The sequence below is a fragment of the Schistocerca nitens genome, chromosome 1 (assembly GCF_023898315.1).
Source record: "Schistocerca nitens isolate TAMUIC-IGC-003100 chromosome 1, iqSchNite1.1, whole genome shotgun sequence".
Lineage (NCBI taxonomy): Eukaryota > Metazoa > Arthropoda > Insecta > Orthoptera > Acrididae > Schistocerca > Schistocerca nitens.
The window spans coordinates 708291688-708313290 of NC_064614.1; the positions used below are offsets into that span (position 1 = coordinate 708291688).

The 21603-nt window shown below is 44.1% G+C and overlaps 1 protein-coding gene across 2 annotated transcripts in view; it reads right to left on the bottom strand.

The window, feature by feature from the left end:
- Window positions 1-21403, bottom strand: part of LOC126259807 (palmitoyltransferase ZDHHC6) — a 124211-nt gene extending 102808 nt beyond the window's left edge. For both annotated transcript variants that reach the window (XM_049956841.1, XM_049956850.1), the window contains exon 1: window positions 21189-21403. In XM_049956841.1, coding sequence (XP_049812798.1) covers window positions 21189-21243 — 55 coding nt within the window. In that variant the 5' untranslated portion in view covers window positions 21244-21403. The remainder of the gene's footprint in view (window positions 1-21188) is intronic.
- Window positions 21404-21603: the final 200 nt, after the last annotated feature.

Consider the following 21603-nt stretch of genomic DNA (forward strand, 5'->3'; position numbering starts at 1 on the left):
GGTGGATGGAGTTCAGACGGCGTAAGAGGGATGGCCGAGCAGACGAGTAGACGAAGCTCCCATAATCCAGCTTCGATCGGACTGTGGACCGATACAAGCGAAGCAGGACAGTGCGATCCGCTCCCCAAGATGAACCACTAAGAACTCTGAGGACATTACGGGAACGTGTACAACGGGCCGCCAAATAAGAGACGTGCGGAGATCAACAAAGTTTCCTGTCCAATGTGAGCCCTAGAAACTTAGTTGTTTCCACGAATGGGAGAACAACGGGACCGAGATGTAAGGATGGCGGAAGGAATGCTTTATATCGCCAAAAGTTGATACAAACCGTCTTCTCTTCAGAGAACCGGAAGCCATTTGCCACGCTCCATGAGTATAGGCTGTCTAGACAATGCTGAAGGCAGCGCTCCAGGAGGCATGTTCTCTGGGCACTGCAGTAGATCGCGAAGTCATCGACAAAAAGAGAGCCTGAGACATTAGGTGGAATGGAATCCATAATTGGATTGATCGCTATGGCAAAAAGGGCTATGCTCAAGACGGAGCCCTGAGGCACTCCGTTCTCCCGGAGGAAGACGTCAAACAATACGGAACCCACACGTACCCTAAACTTTCGATCTGTTAAAAAGAAATCAATAAAAAGGGGCAGGCGACCACGTAGACCCCACCTGTGCATAGTGCGGAGGATACCTCCTCTCCAACAGGTATAATAAGCCTTCTCCAAATCGAAGAACACGGCGACCGTTTGGCGCTTTCGCAAAAAGTTGTTCATGATGAATGTCGACAAGGTCACAAGGTGGTCAACAGCGGAGCGGCGGCAACGAAAGCCGCATTGAACATTGGTAAGTAGCCATCGAGATTCAAGAATCCAGACTAACCTAGCGTTAACCACGCGCTCCATCACCTTACAGACGCAGCTTGTAAGAGAAATGGGGCAGTAACTAGAAGGAAAGTGTCTATCCTTCCCAGGTTTGGGTATAGGAACAACAACGGCATCACGCCAACGCCTGGGGACCTGACCTTCGGTCCAGACGCGATTGTAGGTACGAAGGAGGAAGCTTTTGCCCGCCGGAGAAAGGTGTGCCAGCATCTGAACGTGAATGGCATCTGGCCCCGGAGCAGAGGACCAGGACAGTGCAAGCGCACGTTCGAGTTCCCGCATAGTAAAGGGGGCATTATAAGTTTCCAGATTCAGCGAGCGGAAGGAAGGTCGCCGAGCCTCTTCTGCCTCTTTCCTGGGAAGGAAGGCAGGGTGGTAATGGGCGGAGCTTGAAACCTCCGCGAAAAAGCGGCAGAAGGCGTTGGAGACAGTCACAGGATCAACAAGGACCTCATTACCAGAGGTCAGGCCAGGTACCGAGGAGTGGGCCTTAATGCCAGACAGCCGGCGCAGGCCACCCCAAATGACAGAAGAGGGAGTAAAACGGTTAAAGGAGCTGGTGAAAGAGGCCCAACAAGCTTTTTTGCTGCCTTTGATGACTCTACGGCATTGCGCTCGGAGTCGTTTGTATCCAATACAATTTGCCAACGTAGGATGGCGGCGAAAAGTGCGTAATGCACGTCGTCGACCACGGAAAGCGTCTCGACAAGCCTCATTCCACCAGGGGACGGAAACGCGACTTGAAGAAGAGGTAGTATGAGGAATGGAACGTTCGGCAGCATTGATGATAACAGCCGTGAGGTATTCGACCTGACTGTCACAACTGAGAAAATCGTGGTCCGGAAAGGTCGCCAGGGAGGAGTAAAGTCCCCAGTCAGCTTTCGGTATGTTCCAGCTCGAAGGACATGGGGATGGGGTGTGGTGCAGGAGACGAACGACACAGGGGAAGTGGTCGCTCGAATAGGTGTCAGAAAGGACATACCACTCGAACCGACTGGCAAGAGTGGTAGAACAGATCGAAAGGTCCAAGTGGGAGTAGGTATGAGTAGAGTCCGAGAGGAAAGTCGGGGCGCCAGTATTGAGGCAGACAAGATTGAGATGGTTGAAGACATCCGCCAAGAGGGAGCCTCTTTGACAGGATGCAGGAGAGCCCCAAAGGGGATTATGGGCATTGAAGTCGCCAAACAATAAAAATGGCAGAGGAAGCTGAACAATCAGGTTCATCACGTCAGCCCGACTAACTGCGGATGACGATGGAGTGTAGACGGTACAAACTGAAAAATTAAAGGCAGAAAGAGTAATACGGACAGCTATTGCTTGGAGTGGGGTGGTCAATGGGATGGGATGGTAATAGACATCGTCCCGAACGAGCAACATGACCCCACCATGAGCTGGAATGCCGTCCACAGGGGTGAAGTCATACCGCTCCGAGGTATAGTGGGTAAAGGCAATATGGTCAGTTGGGCGCAACTTGGTTTCCTGGAGACCAAGGACGAGCGGACAGTGCAGGCGGAGGAGCAGTTGTAATTCCTCCCGATTAGATCGAATACCTCTTATGTTCCAATGTAACAAGGCCATCGCTAATCAGAAAAAAGGGGGGAACGAGATGGGGGAAGAGCTGGTCACCTCGACGGCCGCGGAGGGCCAGGTTTCGAGGGCACAACGCTACAACCGGCGGGAGGCGGATCCTGTTCCATCGAGTCGTCGCCAGCTGTGGCCGCTGTCCCGGGTTGCGTAGGAGGGGCAGCATCATTTGCCGACGAGAGGCCAGCTGAGCACCTGGCAGCAGAGCGTCCCGGCGAAACTGAGGACGGCCGGGAGCAGCGACTCACGGATGGAGCGTCAGACGAAACGTGCCGGGGTGGAGAGGGGGATAGAGACATCATCTTGGAGGCCTTCTTGGAAGTCCGAGCAGGCACAGGGATGGTGGGCTGGACCCGAAGAAGGTCCTCACGCGCGGGGTCCATTTTGGAACGCCGGACCTCGGAAGCCGGGGTCCGGAACGTTTCCCCGATGGACGCCTCAGAATAGGATCGCTTCTCAGGTGGTGGCGGGGGGAGGGGGGGGAGGGTGGCCCCTGGGGCAGACGGGGCGGGGGCTGCGGGGGAGGAGGATTTCGAAGGGAGGGATTTGGGAGGCGGAGGCATAGACCCCGGATGGGGGGAGGAGGTGGAGGGGGGACAGGATAGGGGTGAGGATACTGTGGAAGGAGTGGACACGACTGAGGCAAACGAAGTTGTCAATGGAGGCGGTCATACTTCTTCCTGGCCTCAGAATAAGAGAGACAATCCAAAGTTTTGAGTTCTTGAATCTTCTTCTCCTTCTGATACGCGGGGCAGTCTAAAGATCTAGGCGAGTGGATGCCAGGACAATTAACGCACCGAGATGGTGGGGTGCATGTATGTTCCTCACGAAGAGGACGTCCACAATCGCCACAAAGGGGCTCAGCCTCACACCGTGACGACATGTGCCCAAAGCGCAAACACCGAAAGCAGCGCATAGGAGGCGGGACGTAAGGTCGCACGTCGCACCGGTAGCACATCACCTTTACCTTCTCCGGGAGAACGTCCCCCTCGAAGGCGAGGATAAAGGCTCCGGTGTCGATGCGATGGTCTTTGGGGCCGCACTGGACTCGCCGGATGAAATGCACGCCTCGGCACTCCAGGTTGGCCCTGAGCTCCTCATCAGATTGCAGCAGGAGGTCCCAATGAAAAATAACCCCCTGCGTCCCATTCAGTGCCAGATGCGGGACAATGGACACTGGGATGTCCCCTAGTCAGTCGCACGCCTGAAGCGCCACCGACTGTTTGGCGGAGGTGGTCTTTATAAGAACGGACCCCGAACGCATTTTACTGAGAGCCTCGATTTCCCCGAAGATGTCCTCAATGTGCTGAACAAAGAACATGGGCTTGGAGGTGGCGAACGTCCCCCCATCGGTCCGAGAACAGACCAAATAGCGGGGGAAGCACTTCGCCCCAAGCCGGCGGGCCTGTCCTTCCTCCCAGGGAGTGGCCAAGGGGGAAAGGGCAGGAGAACTAGAACCAGAGACAGTACCTTTCTTTTTAAAAGACTCTGCCGCAGAGCGACCTGATACATGTTGACGTTTCATCTGTGAAACGTCTGCCCTAATACCACCCACTCCGACCATGGGCTCTCCCCACGGGCGCCACCCAGCCGCAGCAAGGGCCACCTGGCAGGATGACCATTGCCGGGAGTCCTGATGCCCCAAGGAGACGGGCATCTACTCCTTGGCCGACGTGGGGAGGGTGCAGCTCAGGTATCGGCAGTACGATCCCTGTGTTGTCAGGGAGCTACAACCTAGAGGGTACATGACGACCCCACCACAACGGGCTGGCTACCGTGCTGGATTTCGGGTTCCATGGAAAGTCCATCATGATCGTAGGTGCAGATGGGGATGCACTATGGGCGTAACTTGTACAACCCATCAGGCGTTTAGGCCCAATTTGAGGAATAGTGGGTATGGTTACAACGCCGTTACAATGCTGAGTGCCAAGGTCTTAGTGCACGGAGGACCAGTGATACACCACGTAAGGCGGCCTTCCCCAAAAGGCTCGTACTTCTGTAGAATTTTGAAAAATGGAGGTCAAACCCCAAGGGGGACCTACTACTAGGAGGCCGAAACAGTTGAAACTCCTTTTAGTTGCCTCTTACGGCAGGCAGGAATACCTCGGGCCTATTCTTACCCTGGACCAGCAGGGGGACAGCTGGGGAGGGGGAGCGGTGCCTGGAGGGGAGGGCGTGGAAACTGCAGGGGAGGGGAGTGGTGGAGAGGGGTTCAGGACTGGGGTAAGGAAGGGGGAGGAAGGGATGAAGATGTAACTAAAGCATAGCTAGACATCATTGACACAGGATGAAGACATGCATACTTGTTAAGAGTCTCAGTGTAGGTTAGATGATCAAGGGACTTAAACTTCTGTACCTTCTTTCCATCTTATAAGCCAGGCTATCTGGTGAATGTGGAGAATGATTGCCATGACAATCAACACACACAGGAGGGGGAACACAGGAACTCCCCTCATGGAGTGGAAAACCACAGTCACCACAGAGAGGGATCTGCGAACGGTGGGAAGACGTGTCCAAAACGCAAGCACTTAAAGCATCTCATAGGTGGTGGTCACATCGATAAACCTTAATCTTGACCTTCTCAGGGAGGGTATCCCCTTCAAATGCCAGGATAAAGGCACCAGTATCTATGCAATTGCCCTTCGAGCCCTTCTGAACACGCCAAGCAAAGTGAACACCCTGCCATCCTAGATTGTCTGTAAGTTCCTCATCAGTTTGAAGGATGAAGTCCCTGTGGAAAATTACACCTTGAACCATATTCAAAGACTGATGGGGAATAATGGACACAGGAATTGTGCCAAGTTGGTCACAGGCATGAAGGGCCACAGACTGGGCAGCTGAAGCAGTTTTGATCAACAACGAACCCTACTGCATCTTGCTCAGAGTGTCCACTTCGCCAAACTTGTCTTCAATGTGTTCCACAAAAAATAAAGGTTTCGTATTTGTGAAAGTATCCCCATCAGTCCTGGTGCAAACCATATAGCGGGGGAAATGTTTCGTCCCTAGCCAACGAGCCTGACCCTCCTCCCAGGGGGTAGCCATGGAAGGAAAGGCCAACAGGGCAGAAGAAGCAGCACTAAAAGAATCATTTCCATTCAAAGAAACGGCCATAGAACAACGGCCAGAGTTCTGGACCTATATGCATTTCATTTGCATAGCATCCACCCTGATACCACCCACTCCGATCAGGGGCTCTCCCCACAAGCACCACCCAGCTACAGCAAGGGCCATCTGGCACGGCGGCCATTGCTGGGAGTTCCAATGCTCCAAGATGACAACCAACCACTCCTAGGCTTACATGAGGTGGTCACAGCACAGGTATCAGAAGTGTGATCCTTGTTGTTTCAGGGGGCTCAACCAAAAGGGTGCATAGTGACCCCCACCACATGGGCTGGCTACCGTGCTGGCTATGTACCCTAGCATCAGAAAAGGTGGAAGGAACTAGGAGGGCACACGCCGGAGATACTAGGTAAGGTACGATTCCCCCAATGGCTCACACCACAGAACAGAAATTTAGTAATGGAGGTTAAACCCCAGAGAATGACAAAAGGATGAAGTAATTACTCAACAAAACCAAATCGCAAAGCCAACATAACCGGGATGACAGCAGGGCCAACATAAACAAGGACACCAAGAGAGGGAGGGGAGAGGGCAGAGCGGATGGGCGCTAAGACAGGAAAGGGGGGGAAGGGAAAGGAAATGCAGCCCAGGAAAGAAGGAAGGCTGCATTAGCTCTGGGCCCTGTGCTCACCACGCACATACTCACCGTGAGCCCCCGCGGGTGGGAGGATTGGTGTAGAGGGGTAACACCTCAGGCACAATCTGCAAGTGTTGCATTGTCAGAGGATAATGATAGAGGGGGTACATTTTAACCTCACTGAAATGAATTGGCTACAGTATTGGCTCTACAACCAGAGCAACTCCCAACATGGTTTGAAAACATAGACCACTGTACATGAAAAGGGCACTATCCACAAAAAAGTCCAGTGTAATGTCATATTTTGGAAAAATGGAGAACTACATTTTATTTTGCTGACACAGTGATACAGAGAAGAAAGTAAGGATAACAATGCAAGAGTCAGAAACCAAGACATAACACTGGGATCAATAGTGTCTGAGGAGGTGTAGATAGAGAAGAGAGGGATTGCGGCATGGGAAAGGCAGAGAAAGTATTATGCAGTACCTTGAGGCCCACATTCACATTGCAAAGTACGCGTGAAATAAGTCATGCACCCCTTGTGGGACTCTTAAAATTAATATTCCTCTCATTTTCCCATTCCTTCAACTAGGTTTCATCAACAAGTCATACTGCAATATTTGTCTAAGCATTCATATGTACATGGGCTGAAGCAATCAAACCTTTTATTTCTTTATATATGAATATAGACTTTCCCAATGTATACAGCTGATGAAATTTTTTCAGGCTCCCATCTAGGTAAATGCGTCCAAATTCCAGAATTTTTCCACGAGTGTCATTTTCATCATCTTCTGGCAAAGAGTAAATCTGGCATGAGTGTCCCATTTATATACCTAAGCAGCAGCTCTCTCTCCCCACCCTTTCCTCCAAGTGCAGGTTCTGGAGGGGTCAACACTTACTGAAACATCAGAGAATTTTGACGCAGCCACCCAAGTGGAGGCCCAAGAGGATTTCATCAGCTTTTATTTCTTGTTATCTGTCATGAACCTTAAGTTGGTTTCATTCATGCCTCCATTCCTGTTACATTCCAGTTATCCTCTTCATTTCAGCATTACGGCTGCATCAGAAATGATCTACTTCATATATTTATATTTGGGCCTGCACCAGTGATGTATTTTCTTTCACAAAATCTTCAATTACAGTTCTGAGCAAAGAATCATGTTGCAATACGTGTGAAACTATTACTCTCTCAGATTACTACATTCTTTATAAAGATTTTTCTCTGACTGACTTATTACAGGATGTCTTCTCTTCTTCATTAATCCACTTGATCTTCAACATCATGTAACATCACATTTCAAAGGCTTCCAAGAGATCCATTTCCATCTTTACCATCTTCAGCAGCAAAATTCAGTCATCTCTTCAAGAGCCTCTTGTACAACTTTCACATTTAGCCATTCAGCAGGTCTACCTGCTGGGTCATTCCATGTCAAGTGCCCTAGTATAAAAAAATGGTCCCCACTCTACCATCTCACATTCAGTTCAAAACTTGTTTTCGTATACATATGTATGTGTAAGGTCAATGTGCAAAATTTTGGCTCAATGGTTATATCCGTTCCCGAGCTAGGGCTACCTCAGTGGACCCATACCTAGTCACAAAGTGCATGGTGTGAAGATGTCAGTTAACTTTGTTATAGCTGTGTGCACCTTCTGTGATATCTAGCACTCTAAATTTTTGTATGCTAGAACAACTTCTGTTGCTGAATGGAGCTAATTCATTCAAATTCCTTAGAAATGACCATCCATTATGCTACTTGGTCTGAAAGTGCCTTGTAAAATTTATTGCGAAAGATTCAAGCCCTACTTTAACCACCCTTTACTAAAGGGAAAGGCAGCTGGAACCTTAATTTTTTGGGCTGCTAGCCAACAACCAGGTACTCACTACACTACACCAGTATTAGCATTTATGAGTAAATACACCAATAAAAAAAAGTTTTGCATCACCCCGGTTCCGAGAGTTCTGGAACCTGTACAGAAAATTGAAATAGAGATCAACATAAACATCATTTCCACCCTTATTATTGCTCATGAAAACCACACATTGCATGCCGTACCACCAAACAGTGAGACCTTCAGAGGTGGTGGTCCACATTGCTGTACACACCAGTACCTCTAATACCCAGTAGCACATCCTCTTGCATCGATGCATGCCTGTATTTGTCATGGCATACTGTCTACAAGTTCATCCAGGTACTGTTGGTCCAGATTGTACCACTCCTCAATGGCAATTCAGCATAGATCCCTCAGAGTGGTTGGTGGGTCATGTCGTCCATAAACACATCTTTTCAATCTATCCCAGACATGTTCAATAGGGTTCATGTCTGGAGAACATGCTAGTCACTCTAGTCAAGTGATGTCATTATCCTGAAGGAAGTCATTCACAAGATGTGCACGATAGGGGCGCGAATTGTCATCCATGATGACAAATGCCTCGCCAATATGCTGCCAATATGGTCGCACTATTGCTCGGAGGATGGCATTCACATTTCATACAGCCGTTACGGCACCTTCCATCACCACCAGCGGCGTACGTCGGCCCCATATAATTCCATCCCAAAGCAGTATGGAATCTCCACCTTGCTGCACTCACTGGACAGTGTGTCTAAGCCGTTCAGCCTGACCGTGTTGCCTCCAAAAATGTCTCCAAGATTGCCTGGTTGAAGGCATATCTGACACTCATTGGTGAAGAGAACATGATACCAATCCTGAGCGGTCCATTTGGCATGTTGTTGGGCCCATCAGTACCACGCTGCAAGGTGTCGTGGTTGAAAAGACGGACCTCGCCATGGATGTCGGGAATGAAGCTGCACATCATGCAGCCTCCTGTGCACAGTTTGAGTCATAATAAGACGTCCTGTGGCTGCATGAAAAGCATTATTCAACATGGTGGCATTGCTGTCAGGGTTCCTCCAAGCCATAATCCATAGGTAGTGGTCATCCACTGCAGTAGTAGGCCTTGGATGGCCTGAGCAAGGTATGTCATCAACAGTTCCTATCTCTCTGTATCTCCTCCATGTCCGTACAACATCGCTTCGGTTCACTCCGAGATACCTGGACACTTCCCTTGTTGAGAGCCCTTCCTGGCACAAAGTAACAATGCGGATGCAATCAAACCGTCGTATTGACCGTCTAGGCATGGTTGAACTACAGACAACATGAGCTGTGAACCTCCTTCCTGGTGGAATAACTGGAACTGATCGGTTGTCGGATCCCCTCCTCCTATTAGGCGCTTCTCATGCATGGTTGTTTACATCTTCGGGAGGGTTTATCGACCTCTCTGAACAGTCAAAGGCACTGTGTCTTTGATACAATATCCACAGTCTATGTTTACCTTCAGGAGTTCTGGGAACCAGGGTGATACAAATTTTTTTTTGATTTGTGTAGTTCTGATTTTATTGACCCTTGTCCCAAGTGTCAAATTGAAAATTTAAAATTTTTAGAACTTTTCAGGATCAATTTTTTTATTGCTATCAACTCTGATCATCTTTTTATTGACACGACTGAAAAGAGCACATTTTTTGCTATAAGGGACTTGAAAAAGGTCATTTTCCATATAAGGCGTTTAAAATAGATCAAAAGAAACCTAAGCTGTTACCCTTACCGCATGTATTACCTTGTTGGCAACTGTTGTGCAGGAGATGTGAAGGCACTTGTGATGTGATTTCTTAGTACATTACGTTTTGGAATTAAAAATAAATAAAGTATTGGAAAATTTTTTAATTATATACAGATGAAAGCAACACTTAAATATTACTTTTCTACATAGTTGCCATTTAAATTAAGGCACTTATCGTAGCGATGGACGAGCTTGGAAATTCCTTCGTCGTAAAATTCGGCCGCCTGCGCCTTCAACCACGTGGTTACCTCTTCTTGAAGCCGTGCGTCGTCATCAAAACGCTGCATAGTCAACCACTTCTTCATTGCTGGGAAGAAGAGGAAGTCGCTCGGTGCCAGGTCGGGACTGTACGGCGGATGAGGAAACAACTCCCATTTAAAAGATTCGAGAACTTCACAAGTGGCATTTGCCGTGTGGGCCCGGGCGTTGTCATGAATCAGCAAGATCTTTGAGCCCAACATTCCCCTGCGCTTGTTTTGTATTGCTCTTCTGAGGTTGTGCAGAGTTTGGCAATACCTTTGAGAGTTTATTGTAGTGCCTCTTTCCAGGAAATCCACAAAAATCACACACCTTTTCTGTCCCAAAAGACAGTTGCCATCACCTTCCTTGCCGACATTGTCTGCATGCATTTCTTGGGTTTTTGGGGGAATTTGTGTGCCCCCACTGCATTGACTGCAATTTTGTCTCGCAGTTCACATGCTTAACCCATGTTTCGTCACCAGTAACAATGCGATAGAGTAATGAGTCGCCATCTTTCTCGTAAGCGTCCAAAAACGTTAACGCTGCAGCCATTCGCTGATTTTTGTGAATCTCTGTCAAGATTTTTGGTATCCATCTTGCACAAAACTTGTGGTAACCAAGCTTTTCGGTAATGATTTCGTGCAACAAACTTCGTGAAATTTGTGGAAAACTCAGAGAGTTCCGGTATTGTGAAATTACGGTTTTCACGGACAGCGGCATCGACTTTTTCGACAAGTTTGGCAGTCACTATGCTGGGTCTTCCACTTCGCTCTTCGTCGTGAACGTTAGTTCGACCATTTTTAAATTTTATGACCCATTTACGCACTCCACCTTCAGTGATTATGTTGTCCCCATACACTTCACAAAGCTGCCGATAGATTTCTATCGGTGTACAGTTTTTTGCAGTCAGAAACCTTATTACAGCACGCACTTCACACTTCGCGGCATTTTCAATTAACACTGACATTTCAAACAGTCACAGTAACTCAACGGAGTACAGCACGAACCTCTCACTAGCATGGCAGGATGCCGACTGAGCGGCGGAATGCCATGACACCAAGATGTCCGCACTAGCCCCGCCCCTAACGGACACAAACGAAAACGTAATGTACTTTGTGGATAGCCCTTGTACAAATTATTTTTAGCATGGTACCTTTGTTCCTTTGATGTGCAGGTACAACTATTTCATATATGGATTCCAGAAACTTCTGGAAATTAGATAAACAGATATGACTGTTTTATAATGCAGGGCAGAGGTTCCAGAAATTTTTGTAAACTGAGATGCAAATATTGCTGTTTTACAACACAGGGCATGGATTCCAGAAACTTCTGGAAATTCGATATGCTGGTACGACAGTTTTGTAACAGATTCCAGAAACTTCTGGAAATTTGATATGTAGGTATGACTATTTTATAACAGGGCATGGGTTCCGTAAATTTCTGGATATTTGATATGTAGGTACCACTGTTTTATAAAACAAGGCATGGATTCCAAAATCTTTATGCTGGTACAACAGTTTTATAACAAGGCACTAGAAACTTCCGGAATTTTATGTAATGTTATGGAATGTTCTCCAGTATTCTCATTTCATACATTCTGATTTGGGTAGCACTCATGTTTGTACACAAATTGCCAATTACTGCATCATTTGTGGTTATTATGCTGAAGTTACAACATGTTATGGCTTCAAACAAAGGAAATATGGGTCTAGAGCAGTGCACCATTGGACAAATCAACAAGTCTATGTGTCATTTAATTAAATTCACCAAGGACAAACACCTTCTGAAGTCAATTAGTAACCTCTCCGAGGAGGATCAGAACTTGCTGATTCGACGAGTTGCGTTTCAGCTTGATTGTGATGCCAAAATATGTTTACATCATGAAGCAGAACTGTTGACCAGGCTTCAATACCTGCAGAAATCATGCTGCAATCCATTTCAAAAGAAGAATCATGTGTTCAACAAAGGTCTGCATCTTATTGATGTAGCAATAGCCGACTTTTTGAAACAACTTACGACAGTTGATGTTAAGTCCGGGCAGAAGCTTTGCCCTGGTTGTAGAGTTGACGTCAATGCAAAAAAGGACAAGCCTTTGCCACCATCAGAGTCTAATGAAGATGATGCTACGGTTGCTTCAGACAGCTTTGACTCTAGCTTGACAGCAATTGGTGTGTCACCACTAAAATTTCAGCACGTTTCAAACCAGGATTCTAGTGGATACGCAAAACAAAAGATAAGGCAAGTTCAAATGGTTGTAGTTACCACAACTGCTGAAATTGGCAAGCTTAAAGCAGATGATGTCATAGAACCGCAACCAGGTCAAAAATTCCACGATTGCTCTTCATACAAAATTCTCATCAATGAACTGAAAGCAAAGCTGGAGGTGTTCTCAGCTTCTGAGAAAATTCAAATTTTAACTTTGGTCCCTATGAGTTAACAAGCATTAAAAAACAATGGAAGAATTCAACGTGTCTGAGCGAATGGTAATTACTGCCAGAAAGCTGAGGGAAGAGAAAGGCATATTAGCGAAACCAGATCCAAAGCGAGGAAAGGCTTCGCAAGAAGATATTAAGGAAAGTGTAGCAAAATTCTATGACAGTGATGAAGCCAGCCGAATCTGCCCTGGAAAAAAGGACTATGTTGTCGTAAGGACACCAGCTGGCCCAAAAGTTCATATGCAGAAACGTCTGCTGCTTTGTAACTTGAAAGAAGCCTATCAAGAATACTGCACACAAAATTTACCAAAAGTTGGCTTTTCCAAATTTTGTGGGCTCTGGCCAAAGTGGTGCATCACAGTTCGTTCAGCAGGAACACACTCAGTTTGTGTTTGTACAGCTCATCAAAATGTCAAGTTGAAGCTAGCAGCGACTGCAATTAAGGATGACTACAAGAGTTTGTTAGCCAAAACAGTTTGCAATGTGGATTCAAAAGATTGCATGCTCCGACAATCTGACCAATGCCCTGGATTAGAAGTCTTGGAAAGATTTGTAGAAGCTGCATTTGAAGGGAATGACATTGATGAAGCAACTGAATACAAGGAATGGATACACACCGACCAAGATACCCTGGAGACAAAGCAGTCAACGATTGAAGAATTTATCCAAAACATCATGACCAAAATTGTGAATCTCTCACCCCATCATTACATAGCAAAACATCAAAGCAACGACCTAAAAGAAACTAAGGAAAATCTAAAAGGTGGAAATCTGGTTGTTGTGATGGATTTAGCAGGAAATTATTCATTTATCGTGCAGTACGCTGTACAAGGCTTCCACTGGGAAAATAGTCAGGCCACATTATGTTGTTGTGGTCTTCAGTCCTGAGACTGGTTTGATGCAGCTCTCCATGCTACTCTATCCTGTGCAAGCTTCATCATCTCCCAGTACCTACTGCAACCTACATCATTCTGAATCTGCTTAGTGTATTGATCTCTTGGTCTCCCTCTACGATTTTTACCCTCCACGCTGCCCTCCAATGCTAAATTTGTGATCCCTTGATGCCTCAAAACATGTCCTACCAACCGATCTCTTCTTCTAGTCAAGTTGTGCCAGAAACTTCTCTTCTCCCCAATCCTATTCAATACTTCCTCATTAGTTACGTGATCTACCCACCTTATCTTCAGCATTCTTCTGTAGCACCACATTTCGAAAGCTTCTATTCTCTTCTTGTCCAAACTGGTTATCGTCCATGTTTCACTTCCATACATGGCTACACTCCATACAAATACTTTCAGAAACGACTTCCTGACACTTAAATCTATACTCGATGTTAACAAATTTCTCTTCTTCACAAACGATTTCCTTGCCATTGCCAGTCTACATTTTATATCCTCTCTACTTCGACCATCATCAGTTATTTTACTCCCTAAATAGCAAAACTCCTTTACTACTTTAAGTGTCTCATTTCCTAATCTAATCCCCTCAGCATCACCTGATTTAATTTGACTACATTTCATTATCCTCGTTTTGCTTTTGTTGATGTTCATCTTATATCCTCCTTTCAAGACACTGTCCATTCCGTTCAACTGCTCTTCCAAGTCCTTTGCTGTCTCTGACAGAATTACAATGTCATCGGCGAACCTCAAAGTTTTTACTTCTTCTCCATGAATTTTAATACCTACCCCGAATTTTTCTTTTGTTTCCTTTACTGCTTGCTCAATATACAGATTGAATAACATCGGGGAGAGGCTACAACCCTGTCTCACTCCTTTCCCAACCACTGCTTCCCTTTCATGCCCCTCGACTCTTATAACTGCCATCTGGTTTCTGTACAAATTGTAAATAGCCTTTCGCTCTCTGTATTTTACCCCTGCCACCTTCAGAATTTGAAAGAGAGTATTCCAGTTAACGTTGTCAAAAGCTTTCTCTAAGTCTACAAATGCTAGAAACGTAGGTTTGCCTTTTCTTAATCTTTCTTCTAAGATAAGTCGTAAGGTTAGTATTGCCTCACGTGTTCCTACATTTCTATGGAATCCAAACTGATCTTCCCCGAGATCCGCTTCTACCAGTTTTTCCATTCGTCTGTAAAGAATTCGCGTTAGTATTTTGCAGCTGTGACTTATTAAACTGATAGTTCGGTAATTTTCACATCTGTCAACACCTGCTTTCTTTGGTATTGGAATTATTATATTCTTCTTGAAGTCTGTGGGTATTTCGCCTGTCTCATACATCTTGCTCACCAGATGGTAGAGTTTTGTCATGACTGGCTCTCCCAAGGCCATCAGTAGTTCTAATGGAATGTTGTCTACTCCCGGGGCCTTGTTTCGACTCAGGTCTTTCAGTGCTCTGTCAAACTCTTCACGCAGTATCTTATCTCCCATTTCATCTTCATCTACATCCTCTTCCATTTCCATAATATTGTCCTCAAGTACATCGCCCTTGTATAAACCCTCTATATACTCCTTCCACCTTTCTGCCTTCCCTTCTTTGCTTAGAACTGGGTTGCCATCTGAGCTCTTGATATTCATACAAGTGGTTCTCTTCTCTCCAAAGGTCTCTTTAATTTTCCTGTAGGCAGTATCTATCTTGCCCATAGTGAGACAAGCCTCTACATCCTTACATTTGTCCTCTAGCCATCCCTGCTTAGCCATTTTGCACTTCCTGTCGATCTCATTTTTGAGACGTTTGTATCTCTTTTTGCCTGCTTCATTTACTGCATTTTTATATTTTCTCCTTTCATCAATTAAATTCAATATTTCTTCTGTTACCCAAGGATTTCTATTAGCCCTCGTCTTTTTACCTACTTGATCCTCTGCTGCCTTCACTACTTCATCCCTCAGAGCTACCCATTCTTCTTCTACTGTATTTCTTTCCCCCATTCCTGTCAATTGTTCCCTTATGCTCTCCCTGAAACTCTCTACAACCTCTGGTTTTTTCAGTTTATCCATGTCCCATCTCCTTAAATTCCCACCTTTTTGCAGTTTCTTCAGTTTCAATCTGCAGTTCATAACCAATAGATTGTGGTCAGAATCCACATCTGCCCCTGGAAATGTCTTACAACTTAAAACCTGGTTCCTAAATCTCTGTCTTACCATTATATAATCTATCTGATACCTATTAGTATCTCCAGGATTCTTCCATGTATACAACCTTCTTTTATGATTCTTGAACCAAGTGTTAGCTATGATTAAGTTATGCTCTGTGCAAAATTCTACAAGGCGGCTTCCTCTTTCATTTCTTCCCCCCAATCCATATTCACCTACTATGTTTCCTTCTCTCCCTTTTCCTACTGACGAATTCCCGTCACCCATGACTATTAAATTTTCGTCTCCCTTCACTACCTGAATAATTTCTTTTATCTCGTTATACATTTCATCAATTTCATCATCATCTGCAGAGCTAGTTGGCATATAAACTTGTACTACTGTAGTAGGCATGGGCTTTGTGTCTATCTTGGCCACAATAATGCGTTCACTATGCTGTTTGTAGTAGCTAACCCGCACTCCTATTCTTTTATTCATTATTAAACCTACTCCTGCATTACCACTATTTGATTTTGTATTTATAACCCTGTAATCACCTGACCAAAAGTCTTGTTCCTCCTGCCACCGAACTTCACTAATTCCCACTATATCTAACTTTAACCTATCCATTTCCCTTTTTAAATTTTCTAACCTACCTGCCCGATTAAGGGATCTGACATTCCACGCTCCGATCCGTAGAATGCCAGTTTTCTTTCTCCTGATAACGACGTCCTCTAGAGTAGTCCCCGCCCGGAGATCCGAATGGGGGACTATTTTACCTCCGGAATATTTTACCCAAGAGGACGCCATCATCATTTAATCGTAAAGTAAAGCTGCATGTCCTCGGGAAAAATTACGGCTGTAGTTTCCCCTTGCTTTCAGCCGTTCACAGTACCAGCACAGCAAGGCCGTTTTGGTTAATGTTACAAGGCCAGATCAGTCAATCATCCAGACTGTTGCCCCTGCAACTACTGAAAAGGCTGCTGCCCCTCTTCAGGAACCACATGTTTGTCTGGCCTCTCAACAGATACCCCTCCGTTGTGGTTGCACCTACGGTACGGCCATCTGCATCGCTGAGGCACACAAGCCTCCCCACCAACGGCAAGGTCCATGGTTCATGGGGGAAGGGCCACATTATATCCCTTTGTTATTTATTACAAGGCTTTGACTGGAAAGATTGAGTCTCTTAGCTTCAGCATCATCAGTGATTGCTTGCGACATGATGCAGTTGCAGTTCGTGTTTTCTGCTCCAAGCTGATTGATCACCTGCAAACCCACTTTCCAGTGCTGAAGCACATCAGCTATTTCCGCAATAGATCAGCCACACAATACAAAAATTTCAAGAACTTCATGACTCTATATCAGCACTACAATGACTTTAGTATCAGTGCAGAACGGAACTACTTCGCCACGAGCCATGGAAAGTCTCCATATGATGATAATGGGGGCACAACAAAGTGATTAGCAGAAAGAGCAAGTCGCCAAGATTTGAAAATGGTTGCACAGTTGCAGGGACCAGAGAAAACCACTGCTTCAGTCCAATCGATGAAAAACGGTTACAAATTAGCAGAGTATCCAATGACACGGTGTCATTTATTGCAAGTATTGATCAATCAGTAAACTCTGAGTGTTCCAATTGAGAGATGCCTTAGTCAGTTTCATGCATCCACATGGTCCAACTAATTCATTACATTGGCCCCTAAGAAAGGACCCCTACTGGATCCCAGAGTAGCAGATAATCGACATTCTGCCAGCTCTAAGTGCCAATTCCATGGGTCAGAAACCTATCAGAGGTGCTGAAGAGCATTGAAGAGAATTTTAGAGCCATGAAAATGGTTTCACAAACTCCGGGAACAAATTTATGATGCTTGGTTCATTTTGGGAACTTATTGCTTTGTTATGTTCACAACAATATTGTTTATTTGCTGATTTTTGTATGCATTCATTAAAGATATTATGTCAAGCATGCGGTATGTGCAAAAGCTAAGGTATCTTTGAAGCTAGTTTAAAAATCTTATATGGAATATTACCATTCTACTTTTTAATGTTCCTTGTAGCAAAAAACTGAGCTCTTTCCAATGGTGTCAGTTAAAAGAAGATCAGTGATGGTAGCTATATTAAAATCCGGTCTTGAAAAATTTGTAAATTTTCAATCTGACACTTGAGATAAGGCTCAATAAAATCAGAAGGGGTCAACGGAAGCATCCGATCTGCCGCCTGCTCTGACCCATGACATAATAGTGATGTGGTGTGTGACGTCATTACGAAGCGGAGTTTACGACTTTTGAATTTTTGAGGTGTTGTGGTTTTGGTTTTTGTAGTTGTAGGCGTTGGTTTTTTTCGTATCAATAGTTGGGGTTGATCTATATACGTTAAGGGAAATGACCGATTCAAATTTTCGTAATTTTATTTGTAGATATTGGTGTTTTGATATTGTCAGCTGTGGTCAAGGGAAATGTCTTGATTCCAATTTCCGTAGTTTTTGCTGTTGGCGTTGTTTTGGTATCATCAGCTGCGATTGGCCTCTTATTTTTATACGTGTTTTCGTGTTTGTTGCCATGTGTATGTAATCACATCATAGGCACCATTATGGAGACACTTAGAATAGCCATTTCCGCCATATTGATGACAGCATGGGTCAAAGCAGACGGGTGGAATCTGACACTTCCGTAAACCAATCAGAAGTATACACTCACAAATGCTAATACTGGTGTGGTATAATGAGCACCTGGTTGTTGGCTAGCAGCTCAAAAATCAAGGTCATAGCTGCTTTTCCCTTATAATAAAAGATGCTTAAAGTATGACGTAAATCTTTCACGATAAATTGTACAAGGTACTTTCAGACCAAGTAGCAATAGGGGATAGTAATTTCTGAGCAATTTGAGTGCTACAGCTACATTCAGCACTAAAAGTTTTACTAGTGTACAAAAATTCAAGGTGATATATGTCACAACAGATGCACTAAGCTATACCAAAGTAGGCCAAATTATTCACCCCGTGCACTTTATGATTTGGTATGGGTCCACTAAGGTGGCCCTAGCTCTCGAACCACTGAAAGGATTGAGCCAAAATTTTGAATAGTGACATAACACAAACATATGTACACACATATCAATTTTTAACAGAATCTGAGATGGTCGAGTGGGGACCCCTCGGACAGTTGATGTGGAAAGATCCTGATGTTTTAATTTTTATGCATATTATAGCCTTTGTTAATAGATGCTCCATTGTATTAGGCACCTAACTTTATTCCAGGTCACTTCCAGCTATTAAGTATTAGGGGTAACAATGAGCATCCTTGCCTTATACATTTCCTGATTTTGGTATACATTTCCTTATTTTTCAGAAATCTGATCTTTAATATTCCTGAAGCGAGTCCCACATATACCTACCTTTCTTAGCATCAAACCAGTTATTCCTAAACTATTTGTAATTTTCTTTTCTATTCTTCAGTAAAGTACTCTTGTACATATTTGCTTCCTTGGGTTCGTCTAGTTTCCAACATATCGGCTACTTTATCTTTAAATTATTGAATTTCAATTGGTTTTCCATTAATAATAGGTTACAATGACTACCAATGTCGGAATCTAGATAAATCTTGCAATCTTCATTTGATTTCTGAATCATTGTTTTACCAAAATATCCAATCCAATACATATTTTGAGCCTCCTCAAGGCAATCCCAAAAAGTGTGTTTGCAATGAGTAATTCATGGTACAGAACTCTGTTTATACTTCTATCACCTCATTTCACTTGCCAATAGGCCTACTGAACTGGCCTGTTGTATTCTGTTCCCCATCTTCACCAATAACTGTATACCATTCTCTTATTATAATTAACTACAAAATCCTTTGACATATTTCAGGAATTCATTAATATTATCACACAATTCTTAAATTTCTCTATTATCCACATCTCTGCTTGGGATGTATACTTGTGTGATTGCAGTATTCATCAGCTATTTACTCCATTTCAAAATCAATGTTCTTTGTGGTTTATTGCATATAACTCTTTACTCAATTTGCCAATCACCCTATTCATTGTTATTCCCACTATTATTATCTGATCCAGCATCAACATTCTTATGATACCCCATCCAAATATCTCTCTTCCTATCATGTGTCACAGATAGTTAAAATATTTACTGGCTGCCTTTTCATTTCTACATTTTCCATTTTCTCCACACAATATTTGTATTCCCACATCCATTTAACTTCCCCTTGCTTTCCACCCAAATGAGCATTCTATTTTTGACTGATGGATTCTCTTGATATCCAATGATCTACTCATTGCAGACTAATATTTTGTCCATAAGGAAGCAAGAGATTTTTAACAATATTCATTCCAACCATAACTGCGTGTAGGATCACAGCTGCCATCCAATTTCTGTTGATTTCTGCCTTTGTGGTTACTGGAGGAACTGCTGCCTTCTTTCAGAATGTAGCTTCTTTGTGTACCAATCCCATCAGTGATGACACTGCTTCTGCCTGTGAGTCATATTTGTCACCTTCTGGTCTCATTCACCTCCCAGACCATTGCAATTTTCAACATAATTCTGACAATAAGTCTATACAAGGTGCTACCAGCTGGGCCAGTTGGACAAACATTTTTTTAAAGTACATACCATTATTTCCACAATCCCATTTATCACGACTTGTGACAACAAGAACCTGGCCTCCCAAAAGAGTACTGATATTCTGTGTATGATGTAGTATTGAGAGAGGTGGTGTTTGTACATTTGTTGAATCTGACATACCTATAATAGGAACGTTCTGCAGAAAGTAAATAATTTAGAACAACAGGAAACCATTCACCAAAAATGTAAATGTCAAGTCATCAACAGACACACACACAAAAGAGAATGAAAACTTTGTTAGCTTTTGGAAAGAAATCTTTTGAATGAATGGTCTCCTTTAATAATAAATTATTTATATTTCTGAATTTGAAATAATTGTTGAATTTGCCACATAATTATGTATGTATGTAACTTTTTAAATGTTACATTATTTACAGTTTCACCAATGTTTATGATGTGCAGGCTTATGTAATGAAATTTGTGAGACGGGCACCGAACTCTCAATCGTTTTCGTCACTTCACAGCAGCTCTCTTACACACCTAGTGAGACCTGCACTCCTGAAAGTAAGGACTTCGCGAAGAACGTGATTAATCACCGTCAATGTGGTTTTTTTTCACTTTGTAGCAGTGTGTACACTGGTTTTGAAACTTCCTGACAGATTAAAACTGTTTGCCAGGCCAGAACTCTAATACAGGAGACTTGCAGAAGGAAATCTGCTCACATCTGTAATGATTCTAAAGTTAATTGAAATTATAGCTAAACTGAAAGTTAGCGTCAATAAGATAAAGTGAAATACATGGAGTCAGTAGATTCGGTTAACTTATATATTGCTCCTAGCACAAATATGGGTGTTACACGCCTTTATGTTTGGTTTTAGGAGTAAAATTATTGGTTAAGTAGCAGATTACACGCTTAAACGACGCCTGCTTACGTTACCCTCGTAGGTTTTCTATTCTTAATACATGGGAAGGGGAATCCCATCAATGACATAAGCTGTTCATTCTATCCATACAAAACTGGTGCCAGAAACCTGTCTGCACTCATGAGAAAACAACAGCGAATATAAAAAGTGGTCACACAGTTTCCAAGATCTGCCACAATGCGTATTGGTACGATGATTGAAAAATGTAAACCAACCTAAAGCAGTCAGTGGACCCCAGTGAATTATTCTCCTCCACTCCAGTTTAGCCATAGTGCTCAGCTGTGGTTGTCGCAGTTCATGACAAACGGTACAGCATATCACAACACCTGAAGCTTCGTAAGAACTTTACTCTGACGCCGCAAACAGTCCCCGAAGATGCACATAAACATCCACGCATTCATACACACCCACATTTTCTCATAAGTTTATCATATCTATGGAGTATGGAATTTATTGTCTCTGGTATTCTGTGATAGAAACGAATCTTGGGCCCCTAGAGAAACGCTGTGCCCAAATATTGATGATCGTTGAGAAATGAGAACAGAGATCGTATAACAAACACTAATTTAATTCGAATTTGCCAACTAGTCTTTATACCCCAGGACAAATATTTCATGCCAATGTATGCAG